Source organism: Oncorhynchus masou, chromosome 18 (assembly GCF_036934945.1).
Source record: "Oncorhynchus masou masou isolate Uvic2021 chromosome 18, UVic_Omas_1.1, whole genome shotgun sequence".
In the NCBI taxonomy this organism is placed as follows: Eukaryota; Metazoa; Chordata; class Actinopteri; order Salmoniformes; family Salmonidae; genus Oncorhynchus; species Oncorhynchus masou.
In genome coordinates, this window is record NC_088229.1 from 51,490,094 (window position 1) to 51,509,187 (window position 19,094).

The window sequence follows — 19,094 nt, forward strand, 5'->3', positions numbered from 1 at the left end:
CCTGGGAGAGACAGAAAGGATATCCCCTCAGGATACTAGTTCCACTAAGATGGTCCTCCACAGAATGTTCCAACAAGCAACTGGTTCAGCAACTTGTTCCACCACAAATATAAGTCAGAGACAGTTTTAAAAATGTATCTCCTCTGAGAAAATGTCCTCTGTTGGTCTTCCTCTCCTCCCCAAAAAAACTTTACCGGTATAAAACCAGTTCCCTCAGAAAATGTCTGCCAAAATTGCGATTGGAGTAAATACTTTGAAGAGATTTCGCCAAAGTGTTTGCCAGTTGTTTTCTGGTTCCTTTTTTGCTCATAATATACATTAGAATGCTCTCCTTTAATCTGCGCAGATGACAACCTCTCTTAGGGTCATCTCCTCCGGAGTCTGACTCCCACAGGCCAGTGAACTGGGTTAGCCTTAACACGTGGCTATGCCTCTATGCCTCATTCACTAACACAGTGAACTGATCAATGACAACAGCAGAGAGCCGCCGACAAATAAAATCAATCCCAAATCACGGATAACAACAGGAAATGGGCTCAATGTTATTACATTGGACATTCCTGTCACTACATTCAAAGGACCCTTTCAGTTTTGCTGTAAGTATCACGCAGTCACCGAAAAATCTTGTGATGTGTGGGGAACTCAACCTCAAAAACAGCACGTAAAACACATTTGACTTTTCCTAGAGTGACCCCAACATTAGAAAAGTGAAATGTCGCCTTTGTTCATATTTCCATGAAAGCTGCACACCACCAGGGTACAAAGATTGTCTTAGGGTTATTTTTGACCCTGCAGTTATAAAATCATTTACACACCACAAAAACCACAAAGGCACACACACACACAATGACAAATTGAGATTATGTGTGCTACTTATTGAACTCAGACAAAACTAAAACTTTCTTGTGTATGTGCAGCATCTCATCCTCCATGAGGCGCTGTTGCGCCTTCTTCACCACGCTGTTTGTGTGGGTGGACTATTTCAGTTTGTCCGTGATGTGTACGCCGAGGAATTTAGCATTTTTCACAGCTCTGCACCCCCCGCAGTAACTGACCCCAAGGCTTTCGACTCTGTCAATCACTGTATTCTTATTGGCAGACTCAACAGCCTTGGTTTCTCTAATAACTGCCTCGCCTGGTTCACCAACTGCTTCTCAGAGTTCAGTGTGTCAAATCGGATTGCCTGTTGTCCGGACCTCTGGCAGTCTCTATGGGGGTACCACAGGGTTCAATTCTCAGGCCAACTATTTTCTCTGTAAATTTCAATGATGTCGCTCTTGCTGCGGGTGATTATTTGATCCACCTCTACGCAGACAACACCATTCTGCATACATCTGGCCCTTTTTTGGACTCTGTGATAACAAACCTCCAAACGATCTTCAATGCCATACAACACTCCTTACGTGGCCTCCAACTGCTCTTAAATGCTAGTAAAACAAAATGCATGCTCTTCAACTGATCGCTGCCCGCACCCGCCCGCCCACCTAGCATCACTACTCTGGACTGTTCTGACTTGGAATATGTGGAAAACTACAAATACCTAGGTGTCTGGCTAGACTGTAAACTCTCCTTCCAGACTCATATTAAGCATCTCCAATCCAAAATTAAATCTAGAATCGGCTTCCAATTTCGCAACAAAGCCTCCTTCACTCATGCTGCCAAATATACCCTCATAAAACTGACTATCCTGCTGATCCTTGACTTCGGCGATGTCATTTACAAAATAGCCTCCAACACTCTATTCAGCAAATTGAATTGCAGTCTATCACAGTGCTATCCGTTTTGTCACCAAAGCCCCATATACTACCCACCATTGCGACCTGTCTGCTCTCATTGGCTGGTCCTCGCTACATATTCCTCAAAAAACCCACTGGCTCCAGGTCATCTATAAGTCTCTGCCAGGTAAAGCCCTGCCTTATCTCAGCTCACTGATCAACATAGCAATACCTACCCATAGCACGTGCTCCAGAAGGTCTATTTCACTGGTCATCCCCAAAGCCAACACCTCATTTCTCCACCTTTCCTTCCAGTTTTTTGCTGCCAATGAGTTGAACGGATTGCAAAAGTCACTGAAGTTGGAGACTTACAGTTGAAGTCAAAAGTTTACATACACGTAGGTTGGAGTCATTAAAAACTTGTTTTTCAACCACTCCACAAATGTCTTGTTAACAAACTATAGTTTTGGCAAGTCGGTTAGGACACAAGTAATTTTTCCAACAATTGTTTACAGACAGATTATTTCACTTATCATTCACTGTATCACAATTCAGAAGTTTACATACACTAAGTTGACTGTGCCTTTAAACAGCTTGGAAAATTCCAGAAAATGATGTCATGGCTTTAGAAGCTTCTGATAGGCTAATTGACATCATTTGAGTCAATTGGAGGTGTACCTGTGGATGTATTTCAAGTCCTACCTTCAAACTCAGTGCCTCTTTGCTTGACATCATGGGAAAATCTAAAGAAATCATCAAAGACCTCCAAATGGCTGAAGGTGCCACATTCATCTGTACAAACAATAGTACGCAAGTATAAACACCATATGACCACGCAGCTGTCATACCGCCCAGGAAGGAGACGCATTCTGTCTCCTAGAGATGAATGTACATTGGTGCAAGAAGTGCAAATCAATCCCAGAACAACAGCAAAGGACCCTGTGAAGATGCTGGAGGAAACAGGTACAAAAGTATCTATATCCATAGGAAAACGAGTCCTATATCGACATCACATGAAAGGCCGCACAGCAAGGATGATGTCTCTGCTCCAAAACAGCCATAAAAAAGCCAGACTGCAGTTTGCATCTGCACATGGGGACAAAGATCATACTTTTTGGAGAAATGTCCTCTGGTCTGATGAAACAAAATATAACTGTTTGGCCATATTGACCATCATCATGTTTGGAGGGAAAAGGGTAAGGCTGCAAGCCGAAGAACACCATCCCAACTGTGAAGCATGGGGTTGGCAGCATCATGTTGTGAGGGTGCTTTGCTGCAGGAGGGACTGGTGCACTTCACAAAATAGATGGCATCACGAGGGAGGAATATTATGTGGATATATTGAAGCAACATCTCAAGACATCAGTCAGGAAAAAGCTTGGTCACAAATGGGTTTTCCAAATGTACAATGACCCCAAGCATACTTCCAAAGTTGTGGCAAAATGGCTTAATGGACAACAAAGTCAAGGTATTGGAGTGGCCATCACAAGCCCTGACCTTAATCTTATAGAAAATTTGTGGACAGAACTGAATAAAAGTGTGCGAGCAAGGAGGCCGACAAACCTGACTCAGTTACACCAGCTCTGTCAGGAGGAATGGGCCAGAATTCATCCAACTTATTGTGGGAAGCTTGTGGAAGTCTACCTGAAATGTTTTACCCAAGTTTAAATTGTTTAAGTCAATGCTGCCAAATACAAATTGAGTGTATGTAAACTTCTGACCCACTGGGAATGTGATGAAAGAAATAAAAGGTGAAATAAATAATTCTGTACTATTATTCTGACATTTCATATTCTTAAAATAAAGTGGTGATCCTAACTGACCTAAGACAGGGAATTCTTTACTAGGATTATATGTCAGGAATTGTGAAAAACTGAGTTTAAATGTATTTGGCTAAGGTGTATGTAAACTTCCGACTTCAATTATTTATCTCCCTCACTAACATCGGCTGTCAGAGCAGCTTACCGATCACTGCAGCTGTACACAGCCCATCTGTAAATAGCCCATCCAACCAACTACCTCATTCCCATATATATATATATATATACAGTGGGGAGAAAAAGTATTTGATAACCTGCAAAATTGGCAGTGTTTCCTACTTACAAAGCATGTAGAGGTCTATAATTTTTTTAATCATATGTGCACTTCAACTGTGAGAGACGGAATCTAAAACAAAAATCCAGAAAATCACATTGTATGATTTTCAAGTAATTAATTAGCATTTTATTGCATGACATAAGTATTTGATACATCAGAAAAGCAGAACTTAATATTTGGTATAGAAACCTTTGTTTGCAATTACAGAGATCATACGTTTCCTGTAGTTCTTGACCAGGTTTGCACACACTGCAGCACGGATTTTGGCCGACTCCTCCATACAGACCTTCTCCAGATCCTTCAGGTTTCGAGGCTGTCGCTGGGCAATACGGACTTTCAGCTCCCTCCAAAGATTTTCTATTGGGTTCAGGTCTGGAGACTGGCTAGACCACTCCAGGACCGTGAGATGCTTCTTACAGAGCCACTCCTTAGTTGCCCTGGCTGTGTGTTTCGGGTTGTTGTCATGCTGGAAGTCCCAGCCACGACCCATCTTCAATGCTCTTCCTGAGGGAAGGAGGTTGTTGGCCAAGATCTCGCGACACATGGCCCCATCCATCCTCCCCTCAATACGGTGCAGTCGCCTTGTCCCCATTTGCAGAAAAGCATCCCCAAAGAATGATGTTTCCACCTCCATGCTTCACAGTTGGGATGATGTTCTTGGGGTTGTACTCATCCTTCTTCTTCCTCCAAACACGGCAAGTGGAGTTTAGACCAAAACGCTCTATTTTTGTCTCATCAGATCACATGACCTTCTCCCATTCCTCCTCTGGATCATCCAGATGGTCATTGGCAAACTTCAGATGGGCCTGGACATGCGCTGGCTTGAGCAGGGGGACCTTGCGTGCACTGCAGGATTTTAATCCATGACGGCGTAGTGTGTTACTAATGGTTTTCTTTGAGACTGTGGTCCCAGCTCTCTTCAGGTCATTGACCAGGTCCTGCCGTGTAGTTCTGGGCTGATCCCTCACCTTCCTCATGATCATTGATGCCCCCACGAGGTGAGATCTTGCATGGAGCCCCAGACCGAGGGTGATTGACCGTCATCTTGAACTTCTTCCATTTTCTAATATTTGCGCCAACAGTTGTTGCCTTCTCACCAAGCTGCTTGCCTATTGTCCTGTAGCCCATCCCAGCCTTGTGCAGGTCTACAATTTTATCCCTGATGTCCTTACACAGCTCTCTGGTCTTGGCCATTGTGGAGAGGTTTGAGTGGGTGTGTGGACAGGTGTGTTTTATACAGGTAACGAGTTCAAACAGGTGCAGTTAATACAGGTAATGACTGGAGAACAGGAGGGATCCTTAGAAAAACTAACAGGTCTGTGAGAGCCGGAATTCTTACTGGTTGGTAGGTGATCAAATACTTATGTCATGCAATAAAATGCAAATTAATTACTTAAAATTCATACAATGTGATTTTCTGGATTTTTGTTTTAGATTCCGTCTCTCACAGTTGAAGTGTACCTATGATAAAAATGACAGACCTCTACATGCTTTGTAAGTAGGACAACTTGCTAAATCGGCAGTGTATCAAATACATGTTTGTCACACCCTGACCATAGTTTGCTTTGTATGTTTCTATGTTTTGTTTGGTCAGGGTATGATCTGAGTGGGCATTCTATGTTACATGTCTAGTTTTTCTATTTCTATGTTTGGCCTGATATGGTTCTCAATCAGAGGCAGGTGTTAGTCATTGTCTCTGATTGGGAACCATATTTAGGTAGCCTGTTTGGTGTTGGGTTTTGGTGGTGATTGTTCCTGTCTCTGTTTGTTGCACCAGATAGGGCTGTTTCGGTTTTCCACGTTTGTTGTTTTGTATTATGTTCATGTTTAGTTGTCTTATTAAAAAACATGAATAGTAACCACACTGCATTTTGGTCCTCCTCTCCTTCAACTCAAGAAAACCGTTACATTGTTCCCCCCACTGTATGTGTGTGTGCATATATAGACATATCTTATTGGAGCTTCAATGCCATACAACTATCCTTCCGTGGCCTCCAACTGCTCTTAAATGCAAGTAAAACTAAACGCATGCTCTTCAACCGATCACTGCCAGCACCTGCCCGCCCGTCCAGCATCACTACTGGACGGTTCTGACCTCGAATATGTGGACAACTACAAATACTTAGGTTTCTGTTTTGACTGTAAACTCTCCTTCCAGACCCACAGTAAGCCATATTAAGCACATTACAAAATAGCCTCCAACACTCTACTCAACAAATTGGATGCAGTCTATCACAGTGCCATCCGTTTTGTCACCAAAGCCCCATATACTACTCACCACTTCGACCTGTACGCCCTCGCTTTATACTCGTCACCAAACTCACTGGCTCCGGGTCATCTACAGGCCTTTGCTAGGTAAAGCCCCGCCTTATCTCAGTTCACTGATCACCATAGCAGCACCCCCTCGCAGCACGCGCTCCAGCAGGTATATTTCACTGGTCACCCCCAAAGACAATTCCCCCTTTGGCCGCCTTTCCTTCCAGTTCTCTGCTGCCAATGACTGAAACAAACTGCAAAAATCACTGAAGCTGGAGACTCATATCTCCCTCACTAACTTCAAGCTTCCATCTGTCAGAGCAGCTCACAGATCAATGCACCTGTACATAGCCCATCTGTAAATAGCCCATCCAACTACCTCATCCCCATACTGTATTTATTTATTTTGCTCCTTTGCTCCCCAGTATCTCTAGTTGCACATTCATCTTCTCCACATCTATCACTCCAGTGTTTAATTGCTATATCGTAATTACCTCGCCACTATGGCCTATTTTATTGCCTTACCTCCCTTAACTTACCTCATTTGCACACACTGTATATAGACTTTTTCTACTGTATTATTGACTGTGTGTTTGTTTATTCCATGTGTAACTCTGTGTATGTGTCGAACTGCTTTGCTTTATCTTGGCCAGGTCGCAGTTGTAAATGAGAACATATTCTCAACCAGCCTACCTGGTTAAATAAATGTGAAATAAAAAAATCCAAATTTACTAATTTACTGCCTGGTGATGTCACCAGGCAGGCCAAAACTCCATCCCACCAAAACAGGCAGAAATGTCAGTCATTTCAAACAGCTCGTACACTAAGAGGGCATTATTATCATTTTCACAGTATTATTCGAACCTCATAGCGTGGAAATACTATATAAGTTCAAACACAGGAAAAGCATGTTTTTTACTGCACTGGGTCTTTAATGAAAACAGACTGCTATTGGAATCTGCAGGACAATCTGCAGTTCGAACAATAGAATAATTGAATTTACTACAGGTGGACTCCAATCAAGTTGCATAAACATTTCTACATCTGCATTGCTTGTTGTTAGAAAATGACTCAAGTAATAGTGAAAGTCACCCAGTAAAACACTACTTTTTTTACCTTTATTTAACCAGGCAAGTCAGTTAAGAACAAATTCTGACGGCCTGGGAACAGTGGGTTAACTGCCTGTTCAGGGGCAGAACGACAGATTTGTACCTTGTCAGTTCGGGGGTTTGAACTCGCAACCTTCCGGTTACTAGTCCAACACTCTAACCACTAGGCTACCCTGCCACCCTTTTACTTGAGTAAAAGTCTAAAAGTATTTGGTTTAAACTATACTTATGTATCTAAAGTAAATGTAATTGATAAAATACCCTTAAGTATCAAAAGTAAAAGTATAAATTATTTAAAATTCCTTATATTAAGCAAATCAGACGGCACAAAGTTTTTTTCCCCCCCATTTACGGCAAGCCAGGGGCACACTCAAACACAGACATAATTTACAAACAAAGCATGTGTGTTTAGTGAGTCTGCCAGATCAGAGGCAGAAGACATGACCAGAGATGTTCTCTTTGTGTGTGTGTGTGAACCATTTTCCTGTCCTGCTAAGTGTAACAGTATACCTTCCGTCCCTCTCCTCGCCCCGAACCAGGGATCCTCGCCCCGAACCAGGGACCCTCTGCACACATGGACAATCGCTCCACAAAAGCCGTGGCCCTTGCAGAGCAAGGGGAACAACAACTTCAAGGTCTCAGAGCGATTGATGTCACCGATTGAAACGCTATTAGCTCGCACCCTGCTAACTAGCCATTTCACATCGGTTACATAAGCATTCAAAATGTAAAAAGTACTTTTGGGTGTCATGTGCAGGTGTAAAACACAGTATCTTGAGTTTTGAAAATGCGTAACTGTTTATGGCTGTAATGACCGGCTACATTTGTACTCTCGTGCATGTGTGTGGGCTGCAAGCTTTGAACCACTCTTTTTTTGGATGTCAGGGGTCAAAAAGTTTGAAACCCGTCAAATTGTAGCGAGAGAGAATTGCAGCTCCAAAATATATGCAGCTCCAAAATAAATAAAAAACAAAAAAGTGGTGATCAAGAATATTAATTGTTTACCTTGAAAGCTCACCAGCAATGGTCCATCAAGCAACAATTACTAGCATAGGCCCTACTGGTCTTTTGGTATGTCAAAATTGCTTGAAATGAATCATTATGAAGCTTGCATTTGAAGTTTGTTTAAAAGTATTATTGAATAATCATGTATGCTGTAGACTACATAATGAAAAGGGCTGTCGGGTAGCCTCAATAAATTGACAAAGATTGTTGATGTATATCTGTAGTTAAACAAGTCATTGCCTGTATAGAATTTTATTTACTTGACTTGAAAAAAACTTGTGACTCGATATGCTCTTAGAATGCATGACTTGGCCTTGACTCGACATGTTCTACTTGGGAGTTGACTTAACACTTGAATCTTGTGACTTGGTCCCACCTCTGCCTCTATGATTTAGCGTTTTAACCATTCTGGTTTAACCAGTTGAGCTGGTTTAACCAGTTGACATTTTGCACTGCTTCGATATGGTTTTGGTCAATTTAGCAAGAGGGCAATGTTTTATTGCTGTAGTAGCAAACCCCCCCCCCCCTGGAATTGTTTGTCTGAGAAAATAAAAAAAAAACACGTGTCAACCCATGTGATCTAGTACACAAAAGTATTTTTTACTTTATTTAAAGTATAATAAACATACAAATATGATTACAAAAGTGTGAATGAATAAACCTTCAATAACCTTACCAATTAAAAGTCAAATAACACATATGGAATCATGTAGTAACCAAAAAAGTAATAAACACATCTAAATATCGTCTATTTTTGAGAATCTTAAAATGACAGCTTTGCACACTCTTGGCATTCTCTTAACCAGCTTCATGATTCAGTATTCTTCGTAGCTATTTGACATACCACCACAGTCAGAGGCTGGCACTAAGACAGCATTGAATGAGCTATATTCCGCCATAAGCCAACAAGAAAACGCTCACCCAGAGAGGCGCTCCTAGTAACCGATGACTTTAATGCAGGGAAACTTAAATCCGTTTGACCGAATTTCTATCAGCATGTTAAATGTGCAACCAGAGGAAAAATAACTCTGGACCACGTTTACTCCACACACAGAGATGCATACACAGCTCTGCTATGTAAAGGGATCGATTTATCGTTCTGAGCTTATGCAATGTGTCTACCTCCGACGTAAAACAAAATGTTTGACTTCCACACAAAATGACCTCTTTTACTTCTTTTAGGTTTAAGGAAGTGTGTAGGTTGCATGCTTTATTGTAGCGCTATGAAAGTTATGTATTTAGATCCGCCTGCTCAAGACATTCAGCGATTGCTTTGCCATGAAGCAGTAGAGCTCGATAAAAATATTTTTCAAAGTACCGCCCGTTTGACGTAACGTTGAAGTGAAGTGATATAAATTGATGAAATGATGCAGCCGGGCCACCAGAGGAAGGCAAATACAAGTTTTTGACAGGAAATTTATATGGTCCTATTTAAAACAATATAGAATTTATTTAACCTTTATTATGAAAGACAGCACCATTGTGTACTGATACGTTGTGATTTCTATACATCTCTATGGCTCAGAGGTGCCTGTAATTAAAGGGACAATTAACTAAAATGTGCAATTAAAGGGACAGTTAACAAAAAAATATTAGAAAAATGTTAGCCCTGTTCTGAGATAATAATGAGATAATATCAGTCAGCTAACATGGCCTTTATTGGTTTAGAGTCACATCTAACAACACAAATAATTGTTTCTAATTTATTTTTCAGTTAATAATTTATGTTGACTGTAAATACTTAGTATGCTTTTGGTGTTATAGCAATGTTTATTTACTCTGTTGCTATGGTCACCGGCCACTGTCATCCTGTGTGTGTGTGTGTGTGTGTGTGTGTGTGTGTGTGTGTGTGTGTGTGTGTGTGTGTGTGTGTGTGTGTGTGTGTGTTTGCTTTCAAAATTAATGTCCCTCATTGAAAGTGAAGCAAACAAATAAAAGTACTTATCTGTCATTTTCCAACAATGCAGAGTTAAAGATAAAGATACAAAAATATAAAATAAAAATAGTGTCACAAGAAATAAATACACAGTGAATAACAAGTACTAATAACATGGCTATATTCAGGGAGCACCAGTACCGAGTCGATGTGCAGGTATACGAGGTAATTGAGGTAGCTATGTATATATAAGGTTGGGGCAAAGTGATTAGGCAACGGGATAGATAATAGACTGAGCTGTAGCAGCAGCGTATGTGGTGAGTGTAAAAGTGTGTGTACAGTATGTGTGTGTGGCGTCAGTATGAATGTGTGCCTGTGTTGTGTGTCTCTGCCACAAGAGGTTGGTGGCACCTTAATTGGGGAGGACATGCTCGTGGTAGTGGCTGGAGCGGAATGAATGGAATGGTATCAAATATACACACCATACACATGGTTCCGTTTCAGCCATCATCATGAGCCATCCTCCCCTCAGCAGCCTCCACTGGTGTGGGTGTCTGTGTGTTTGGGTGTCAGTGTAAGAATGTGTGTGTGTGTGTGGGGGTAGAGTTCAGTGTGTGTATAGAGTCAGTGCAATAGAGTTTGTTCAAAAAAGGGTCAATGCAGATAGTTCAGGTAACTTTTTGATTAGCTATTTAGCAGCCTTGTTTAGCAGTCATGGCTTGAGGGTAGAATCAGTTCAGGGTCCAATTGGTTCTAGACTTGGTGCCATGGTACCGCTTGTTATGCGGTTGCAGAGAGAACAGTCTATGGATTGTGTGGCTGGAGTCTTGGGGCTTTCCACTGACACGGCCTGGTATAGAGGTCCTGTATGGCACTCCTTGACTTATTCTACAGTTTGTCAGCTTTTCATTTGTATCAGCCTACCCGACACCCACAGAACACAACTATGTAGAGTTTACATAAATATTAGCATCCTAGTTCTTATTGCAGGACTCTGAAACCACTGTGAAATGAGCCACATTAGGCCAAAAGGCCATCTTAGCATGGGCAGTGCCATTGAGGGCTTCCACCATTTTAATGTAATCAACTAGTTGGGAACTAGGGAACTCTGACATGTCTGACTTTCTAAATGGTTAAACGTGGCACCTATATACAGTTGAAGTCGGAAGTTTACATACACCTTAGCCAAATACATTTAAACTCAGTTTCACAATTCCTGACATTTAATCCTAGTAAAAATCCCCTGTCTTAGGTCAGTTAGGATATTTTAAAAAACAACCAAAAATGTCAGTTAGGATCACCACTTTATTTTAAGAATGTGAAATGTCAGAATAATAGAAAATTTATTTCAGCTTTTATTTATTTCATTGCATTCCCAGTGGGTCAGAAGTTTACAAACATTGCCTTTAAATTATTTAACTTGGGTCAAACGGTTCAGGTAGCCTTCCACAAGCTTCCCACAATAAGTTGGGTGAATTTTGGCCCATTCCTTCTGACAGAGCTGGTGTAATTGAGTCAGGTTTGTATGCCTCCTTGCTCGAACACACTTTTTCATTTCAGCCCACACATTGAGGTCAGGGCTTGTGATGGCCACTCCAATACCTTGACTTTGGTGTCCTTAATCCATTCTGCCACAACTTTGGAAGTATGCTTGGGGTCATTGTCCATTTGGAAGACCCATTTGTGACCAAGCTTTAACATCCTGACTGATGTCTTCAGATGTTGCTTCAATATATCCACATAATTTTCCTGCCTCATGATGCCATTCATTTTGTGAAGTGCACCAGTCCCTCCTGCAGCAAAGCACCCCCACAACATGATGCTGCACCCAGTGCTTCACGGTTGGGATGGTGTTCATCGGCTTGCAAGCCTCCCCCTTTTTCCTCCAAACATAATGATGGTCAATATGGCCAAACAGTTCTATTTTTGTTTCATCAGACCAGAGGATATTTCTCCAAAAAGAACAATCTTTGTCTCCATGTGCAGTTGCAAACCGTAGTCTGGCTTTTTTTTATGGCTGTTTTGGAGCAGTGGCTTCTTCCTTGCTTAGCGGCCTTTCAGGTTATGTCGATATAGGACTCGTTTTTACTGTGAATATAGATATTTTTGTACCGGTTTCCTCCATCATCTTCACAAGGTCCTTTGCTGTTCTGGGATGATTTGCACTTTTCGCACCAAAGTACATTATTCTCTAGGAGACAGAACGCTTCTCCTTCCTGAGCGGTATGACAGCTGTGTGGTCCCATGGTGTTTATACTTGCGTTCTATTATTTGTACAGATGAACGTGGTACCTTCAGGCGTTTGGATATTGCTCCTAAGGACGAACCAGACTTGTGGAGGTCTACAATTTTTTTTCTGGTGTCTTGGCTGATTTCTTTAAGATTTTCCGATGATGACAAGCAAAGAGGCACTGAGTTTGAAGGTCAGCCTTGAAATACATCCACAGGTACACCTCCAATTGACTCAAATTATGTCAATTAGCCTATCAGAAGCTTCTAAAGCCATGACATAATTTTCTGAAATTTTCCAAGCTGTTTAAAGGCACAGTCAACTTAATGTATGTAAACTTCTGGCTCACTGGAATTGTGATACAATGAATGATAAGTAAAATCATCTGTCTCTAAACAATTGTTGTGTAATGCACAAAGTAGATGTCCTAACCGACTTGCCAAAACTAGACGTTTGTGGAGTGGTTGAAAAACGCGTTTTTAATGACTCCAACCTAAGTTTTTTTGAACTTCCCGACTTCAACTAACTCCAGCCAGTAATCAAGTCGGACATTTCAGAGTTTCCTAGTTCCAACTAGCGCATGAACACAGCATTAATGCTGAGTTCAAAACAACCAGGTTCTCGAGTTGGAATTCCTTGTTGGATGACTTTTCACATCGATTTTTCCCAGTTGGAGCTCGTTTTTTTCCGAGTTCGCAGTTGTTTTGAAAGCACGGAAGTCAAAAGTCTGAGGTTTCCGATTTCCCAGTTCCCGAGTTGTTTTGAACGCGGCAATATGGCCTAACTTGCCGTTCTCGGACGCCATCACAGACCAGCCCCCTTTACTGAGGTGTTATTTTTGTCAAGTTCAATGTATATCTGTTGCGCCTTCTTAGAGTAAAGATGAACTTAGTAGATGTGTTGAGAAATGCGTTTACATTTATATATAAGAAAGCCCAGCTCTGGGCTGTAGGTGGTGGTATTACTGTTGTCGCACTTGGTCTTGGATATAAGTTTTTACTAAGGCCTAATAAACTTAACCGTGTGGGAGTTGTGTCACAGCTACTCATTCACCCACTGAAGTCGGGTAGAGCTGTGTCCGTGGCCCTTGCAGAATGTCAACCGATCGGGTTGAAGTACGGTGAACTTCGAGATAGGTTAGTAACATTTTATTCGGACTTTTTCATAATGTATTATTGCAATATGTTTTTTACAAGTCGCTAATGCACTCCTTGTACTGGTCCCAAACGTTACATAAGCCATGTCAACAACTGTATTTTATGTTGTCATCATCCTTTCTCACGTTTATTGCTCGAAGTAATTGCATGTTCCCTAACAATTACAAATAGTATATGTATCAATTATTCAAGTGAATCACTTAAGTAAACGATCAGAACATGCCATGGAAATGTTGTGGTGGTGATTCTGATGAGGTACCACTCAACAATGTACAGATCCAGTCAAATATATTGGCACCTTGCACTTTTTAAATGGAGGTCAATGAGGCAGAATGTTCTGTTCTGTAAAATAGGCTACTAAAATCGTTCCAATCCTGATTTTAAAAGGCAAATGCAGTCTAGACGCTGATTTTAGGGCCATGCGGACCTCTGGGAGCAGAGGGGAGGGAGGGAGGAAACGCTCTTTGTTTGGCTGGCTGGCTTTATGGTGAGCCAATGATGAATATAAATGAATATAAACCCTCGATGGCAGATGTGAGCCACGGTCAGCCATATTGGCATTCCTCAGAAAAGCAGTCCTCCATAGGAATGAATGGGCAGATTCGATTATGCTGTGCCGCAGAGCACCAGGTGGCACAGTGGTGTAAGGCAGTGCAAGAAGTATCACTACAGTCCCTGGTTCAAATCCAGGCTGTATCATATCCGGCTGTGATTGGGAGTCCCATTGGGCAGCGCGCAGTCTTCCGGGCTAGGCCGTCATTGTAAATAAGATTTTTTTCTTAACTGACTTCCCTAGTTAAATATAGGTTAAATTACATTTATAAAAGGTCTGTTACGTCATCGGACAAAAGAGGGGAGGGAGGAGAGTAATCTGTAATCTGTGCCATTTTGTCAACAAGGCTGCATAGTGCATCATCCAGAATCATATCTCTTTTCCATAAAATAAATGTTAGAATTTTCTTACTCGTTTTCATTGAGAAGGCTGATAAAGCTTAAAAGCAATAACTTTTCCATGTGAAAACACATAAATCTACTCATTACTCTACGTGCTCCTACTTCACATTGTTTTTAGCTGACTTTGCCATGGGTTTTGAACGGGGCACCTGGCTCACGCCCGGGAGGCAGCCCGGTTCCAAAACGAATGGAATCAACTTTCACCCATTGCAAAACCTGCCTACATGGGCCCCGTGTGAGAGTAATTGAACCCACAACATGTAGTTCCATAGTATTTCAAGGAGAAATTGTATGTATTTAAGTGTTTGTTGTTGTTGTCGTGGGGACAGTAACATTAATACCTGAAAAAAATATGTACTTTAAATAAAAAGTTTTTAGATTTAAAAAATATTTGTATGTTTAGCTCCCATAATATAATTTAAGAGTATGCATTAAGGTGTCTGTAATATAATACATGAGGCAAAAACAAATGTAGACATTAATAAATGCATTTCTTTAGCTTCCAAAATACTTTTTTACAGTGGTGGGGGAGTTAGGTAACTGCTGTTGTCTTGACATGAAACTAGAGTTTTAATACCATACTGAGCTCGTGCATAGCAGCTAATTCTTGCATAACATGCATGTTTTGTAGAATGTTAAATGAAATAAAACGTTATTGGTCGCATGCGCCAAATACAACAGGTGTAGACATTACAGTGAAATACGTATGAGCCCATTCCCAACAATGCAGAATTAAAAAGACAAATATTTGCTAAATAAAAAAGGAAATAGTAACACAATAAGACTATATACAAGGAGTACTAGTACTGAGTCAATGTGCAGGGGTACGAGGTAATTGAGCTAATACAGTATTCACATGTGGGTAGGGGGAAAAGTTGACTAGGTAATCAGGAAATATAATAAACAGAGTAGCTGTGTATTTGATGTGTGAGCGTACGTAGTGTGCTGGACTGTCCGTGTATGTGTGTGAATCTGAGTGTGCATAGAAAAGAAAGTCCCCTATTGACTGAAGCGAGGTGATAATGGCTGCCCCCCCCCCCCCCCCTTTGTTTTAATGCAGGCACTGGCTGGTGATCACTGAGGATGGCCACATGGTGACGGGAAGGCAAGAGCCTCGCCTGGTGCTGGTGTCGTTGACCAGTAATGGGGGACAGATGTGTCTGAATGGACCCGACATGGAGCAGCTGAGGTTCCCTGTTCTGCAGCCTGACAATCCCATCATCAACTGCAGGGTGTTTAGCAGCGACATCCAAGGCAGGGACTGTGGCGACGAAGTGTCTAACTGGCTCACCAGCTACCTGGCTGCTGGAAAAACCTTTCGCTTGGTGCACTTTGAGCCCCACATGAAGCCCAGGAGGCCAGCAGAGACAGAGTCTCTCTATCCTCAGAGGGAAAAGATTGCGTACCCCGATTGTGGCCCGATAATGTTGCTGTCTGAAGCCTCTGTGAAGGATCTAAACAGCAGGCTGGAGAATGACGTCACAGTTGCACGCTTTCGACCAAATGTCATTGTGAGCAGTTGCGAAGCCTTTGATGAGGATTCTTGGGAAGACATCCAGATTGGTGATGTGCGGATGCACCGCGTGATGGCGTGCGGAAGGTGCATCTTCACCACGGTCGACCCTGAAACAGGGGTCATCAGTAGGAAACAGCCACTGGAGACGCTAAAAAGCTACAGACTGTGTGATGAAGCCGAGAAGCACATCTATAAGACATCGCCACTGTTTGGACAGATGTACACCGTCAGCAAGACTGGGATCCTGCAGGTTGGAGATGTGGTGTACAAGATAAGCCACTGAGATGGAGGACTTATCCACAGTTCCAGTCTGTTTGTGCTATCATGACAATTCCTTGTCATGTCTGGCTTGACAAGGACATCAATGGAGTGGGGAAAAAGCACACATATCTGGGAGCAGCCTTTGTAAAGGTCACAGCGTTTCTTGTCACAAAATAAAGTAAAGGTTAAAATAAGCCTTTTTTTTGCCAGATCAGATATGTTGATTATATTAAATGTTAATAGAAATATGAAAAATAAATTCTGCACACTTTATGATTGAGAACATTATAGATGGGTTTTATGTTCTATAGTGTATGAGCACAAAGACTTGCAACATTTATCATGAGTCTGATGAAGGCTATTGACTGCCAAGATGTCACAATTTGTCATATTTAGAAAAATAAAGTACCACATTTTTAATTGCGAGCGAGAGTTGCGCCTTTTCCTTCCTGATGTAATGTTTATCATGGAAAACAATAAAACCAAACGGACATTTGTTGATCTTTAACACCTATCAAATGCATTTTGTTCAGAAAGTTTTCCCCGTCATATTTGTTCCAAGAAAGGCTGAAATTAAGTGTTGATGATTTACCATATCAACAGTGCTGAAACAAACAGTATCAGATAAGGCGTGTTTGATAACTTCACATTCATGCAGTGACATTGTAGCCATGTCCTTCCAGATTTCTGAGCAGTTAACACAGGAATTAAATAGTTTTATTGATAATTCATCCACCTGACAGGTGTGGCATATCAAGAAGTGATCGTTACACAGGTGGACATTGTGCTGGGGACAATAAAAGGCCTCTCTAAAAATGTGCAGTTTTGTCACACAACACAATGCCACAGATGTCTCAAGTTGAGGGAGCATGCAATTGGCATGCTGACTGCAGGAATGTTCACAAGAGCTGTTGCAAGAAAATTTAATGTTTATTTCTCTACCATAAGCCGCCTCCAACGTCAATTTAGAGAATTTGGCAGTATGTCCAACAGGCCTCAACCGCAGACCACGTGTAACCATGCCAGCCCAGGACCTCCACATCCAGCTTCATCACCTGTGGGATCGTCTGAGACCAGCCACCCGGACAGCTAATGAAACTGTGGATTTGCACAACTGAAGAATTTCTGCACAAACTGTAAGAAATCTTTAGACACACCAGGGTCTTGACCTGACTGCAGTTCAGCGTCTTAACCATCTTCAGTGGGCAAATGCTCACCTTTGATGGCCACTGGCACGTTGGAGAAGTGCGCTCTTCATGGATGAATCCCGGTTTCAATGACATCAGTGTGTATGTTGTCGTGTGGTTTGGAGGTTTTGCTGATGTGAATAGAGTCCCCCATGGTGGAGGTGGGGTAGTTCCCGCCAATATCCAGCAACTTCGCACAGCCATTGAAGAGGAGTGGGACAACATTCCACTGGCCACAATCAACAGCCTGATCAACTCGATGCGAAGGAAATATCGCTGCTTGAGGCAAATGGTGGTCACACCAGATACGGACTGGTTTTCTGTCCATGCCCCTACTTTTTTAAGGTATCTGTGACCAAAAGATGCATATCTTTATTCCCATTCATGTGAAATCCATAGATTAGGCCCTAATGAATTTATTTAAATTGACTGATTTCCTTACATTAACGTAGTAAAATCTTTGAAATTGTTGCATTTATATTTTTGTTCAGTGTAATTGTACCATAATGCATTATATCTGTATCTGAGTGTTATAAGTGTTACAAAAACATTTCACTTTAATCATTCCGTCAACTTACCGCTCCCTTGATGGCAGCTTCTATGGACACTTTGGGCATGTTCTTGCCTCGGCATTGCTCCACTACATTTGCCAATGCTAGATTGAATTCTGGATTACTAGATCCTCCTTCTGTAGAAAACAGAATTAACAAGCAAATCTGGTTGATGGTTGATGCAGCACCAGTCAAAGCATTCCACATAATGCTCACATATAGTGCATTGAATTGGAGCAAACAAGTTGTCAGTCAAGCTTACCTTTGACTGCAATTCTTATCATCATCCCAAACTTCATGAACATTCGACTCCGGGCTGCATCTTTGGGTCCTTTTATATTTTTCACCTTAGACCACTTATTATGACCAGCACACAAGTTAGAGCACAGATGTAGTGTTCTTACAGGATGGGTTGTCCAAAGAGGGTAGCGACATGACACCGTTAGGTCTGTGCAGACTGGACGAATCCTTGCGCCCATGTAATTGTTGGCGGCCAAGCGGGCAAGTCGACGTAAACACAGAGGCAAGAAACCCCTCAACACCACTGCCCATCCCATTGCCCTGAGTCAGAAAATGAAAAGGCATTGCATTGACAAACAGTAGTATATGTTTGGTATACATGCGAGAACCAGAAGAAACACGTGGACGTATGTTCAAATGAAAAAATAGCTTATGACAGTTGCCTCGCTTTTATGTAATACAAAAAAACTACATTTGTTAAGCTTAGCTAGCTAGCTAACGTTACTACTTGCTGCGAAGAAGACCACATAAAAGTACCTACATTTGATTAGCTTAGCTAGCTGACGTTACTACTTGCTGCTAAGAAGAACACATAACAGTATGTCTGCTATCTTACTAGCTATAATGCCTGTTCCTAATGGAAAACGTATGAATTATTGAATGTATCACATTTTCCGTAAACGTACACTTTATAAAGAGTAAGTGTTGGTGTCCTTTGAGGTCAAATTGACGCTTCCGGGTTGTCTAGTGACGAAAGAAGCGGACCTTTCAAAATAAAAGTCCGCCATTTAAAGCTTTACTGTTGCCACAAGAGGGCGACAGACAATATTTCCAACAGTAAATGTTATCGTCAGCATGTGTATAGACATGATTTAAAGTGTGTCTTTTGGTTGTAAAAAAAAACAAGCCAACATTTCTTACAGCCTCTCAAAATGTCTTT

The 19,094-nt window shown here is 41.6% G+C and overlaps 1 protein-coding gene and 1 long non-coding RNA gene across 4 annotated transcripts; one reads left to right on the forward strand and one right to left on the reverse strand.

Annotated features, from left to right (window-relative positions):
* Nucleotides 1–13,050: 13,050 nt before the first annotated feature.
* On the forward strand, nucleotides 13,051–16,602 carry LOC135504773 (mitochondrial amidoxime-reducing component 1-like). Its single transcript, XM_064923627.1, has 2 exons — nucleotides 13,051–13,424; nucleotides 15,460–16,602. Exons 1-2 carry the CDS (start codon nucleotides 13,171–13,173, stop codon nucleotides 16,196–16,198), a joined length of 993 nt encoding a protein of 330 aa, XP_064779699.1. The 5' UTR covers nucleotides 13,051–13,170; the 3' UTR covers nucleotides 16,199–16,602.
* On the reverse strand, nucleotides 16,458–18,900 carry LOC135504774 (uncharacterized). 3 transcript variants are annotated; one of them, XR_010450176.1, is made up of 5 exons: nucleotides 18,841–18,900; nucleotides 18,177–18,475; nucleotides 17,942–18,051; nucleotides 17,394–17,712; nucleotides 16,458–17,274 (listed from the first exon to the last, which is right to left on the reverse strand). It is a non-coding gene; the product is annotated as an uncharacterized LOC135504774 (long non-coding RNA). The 3 variants fall into 3 exon arrangements; XR_010450174.1 differs by having other exon boundaries at nucleotides 16,458–17,712; XR_010450175.1 differs by having other exon boundaries at nucleotides 16,458–17,712; nucleotides 18,696–18,887.
* Between the last annotated feature and the right edge of the window lie 194 nt (nucleotides 18,901–19,094).

Excerpts from the sequence above, each read along its gene's own strand:
- LOC135504773 (XM_064923627.1), top strand. The coding sequence starts at position 13,171 with ATGAACTTAGTAGATGTGTTGAGAAATGCGTTTACATTTATATATAAG. Across the intron at positions 13,425-15,459 it reads TACGGTGAACTTCGAGATAG|GCACTGGCTGGTGATCACTG; the intron begins GTTAGTAACATT and ends GTTTTAATGCAG.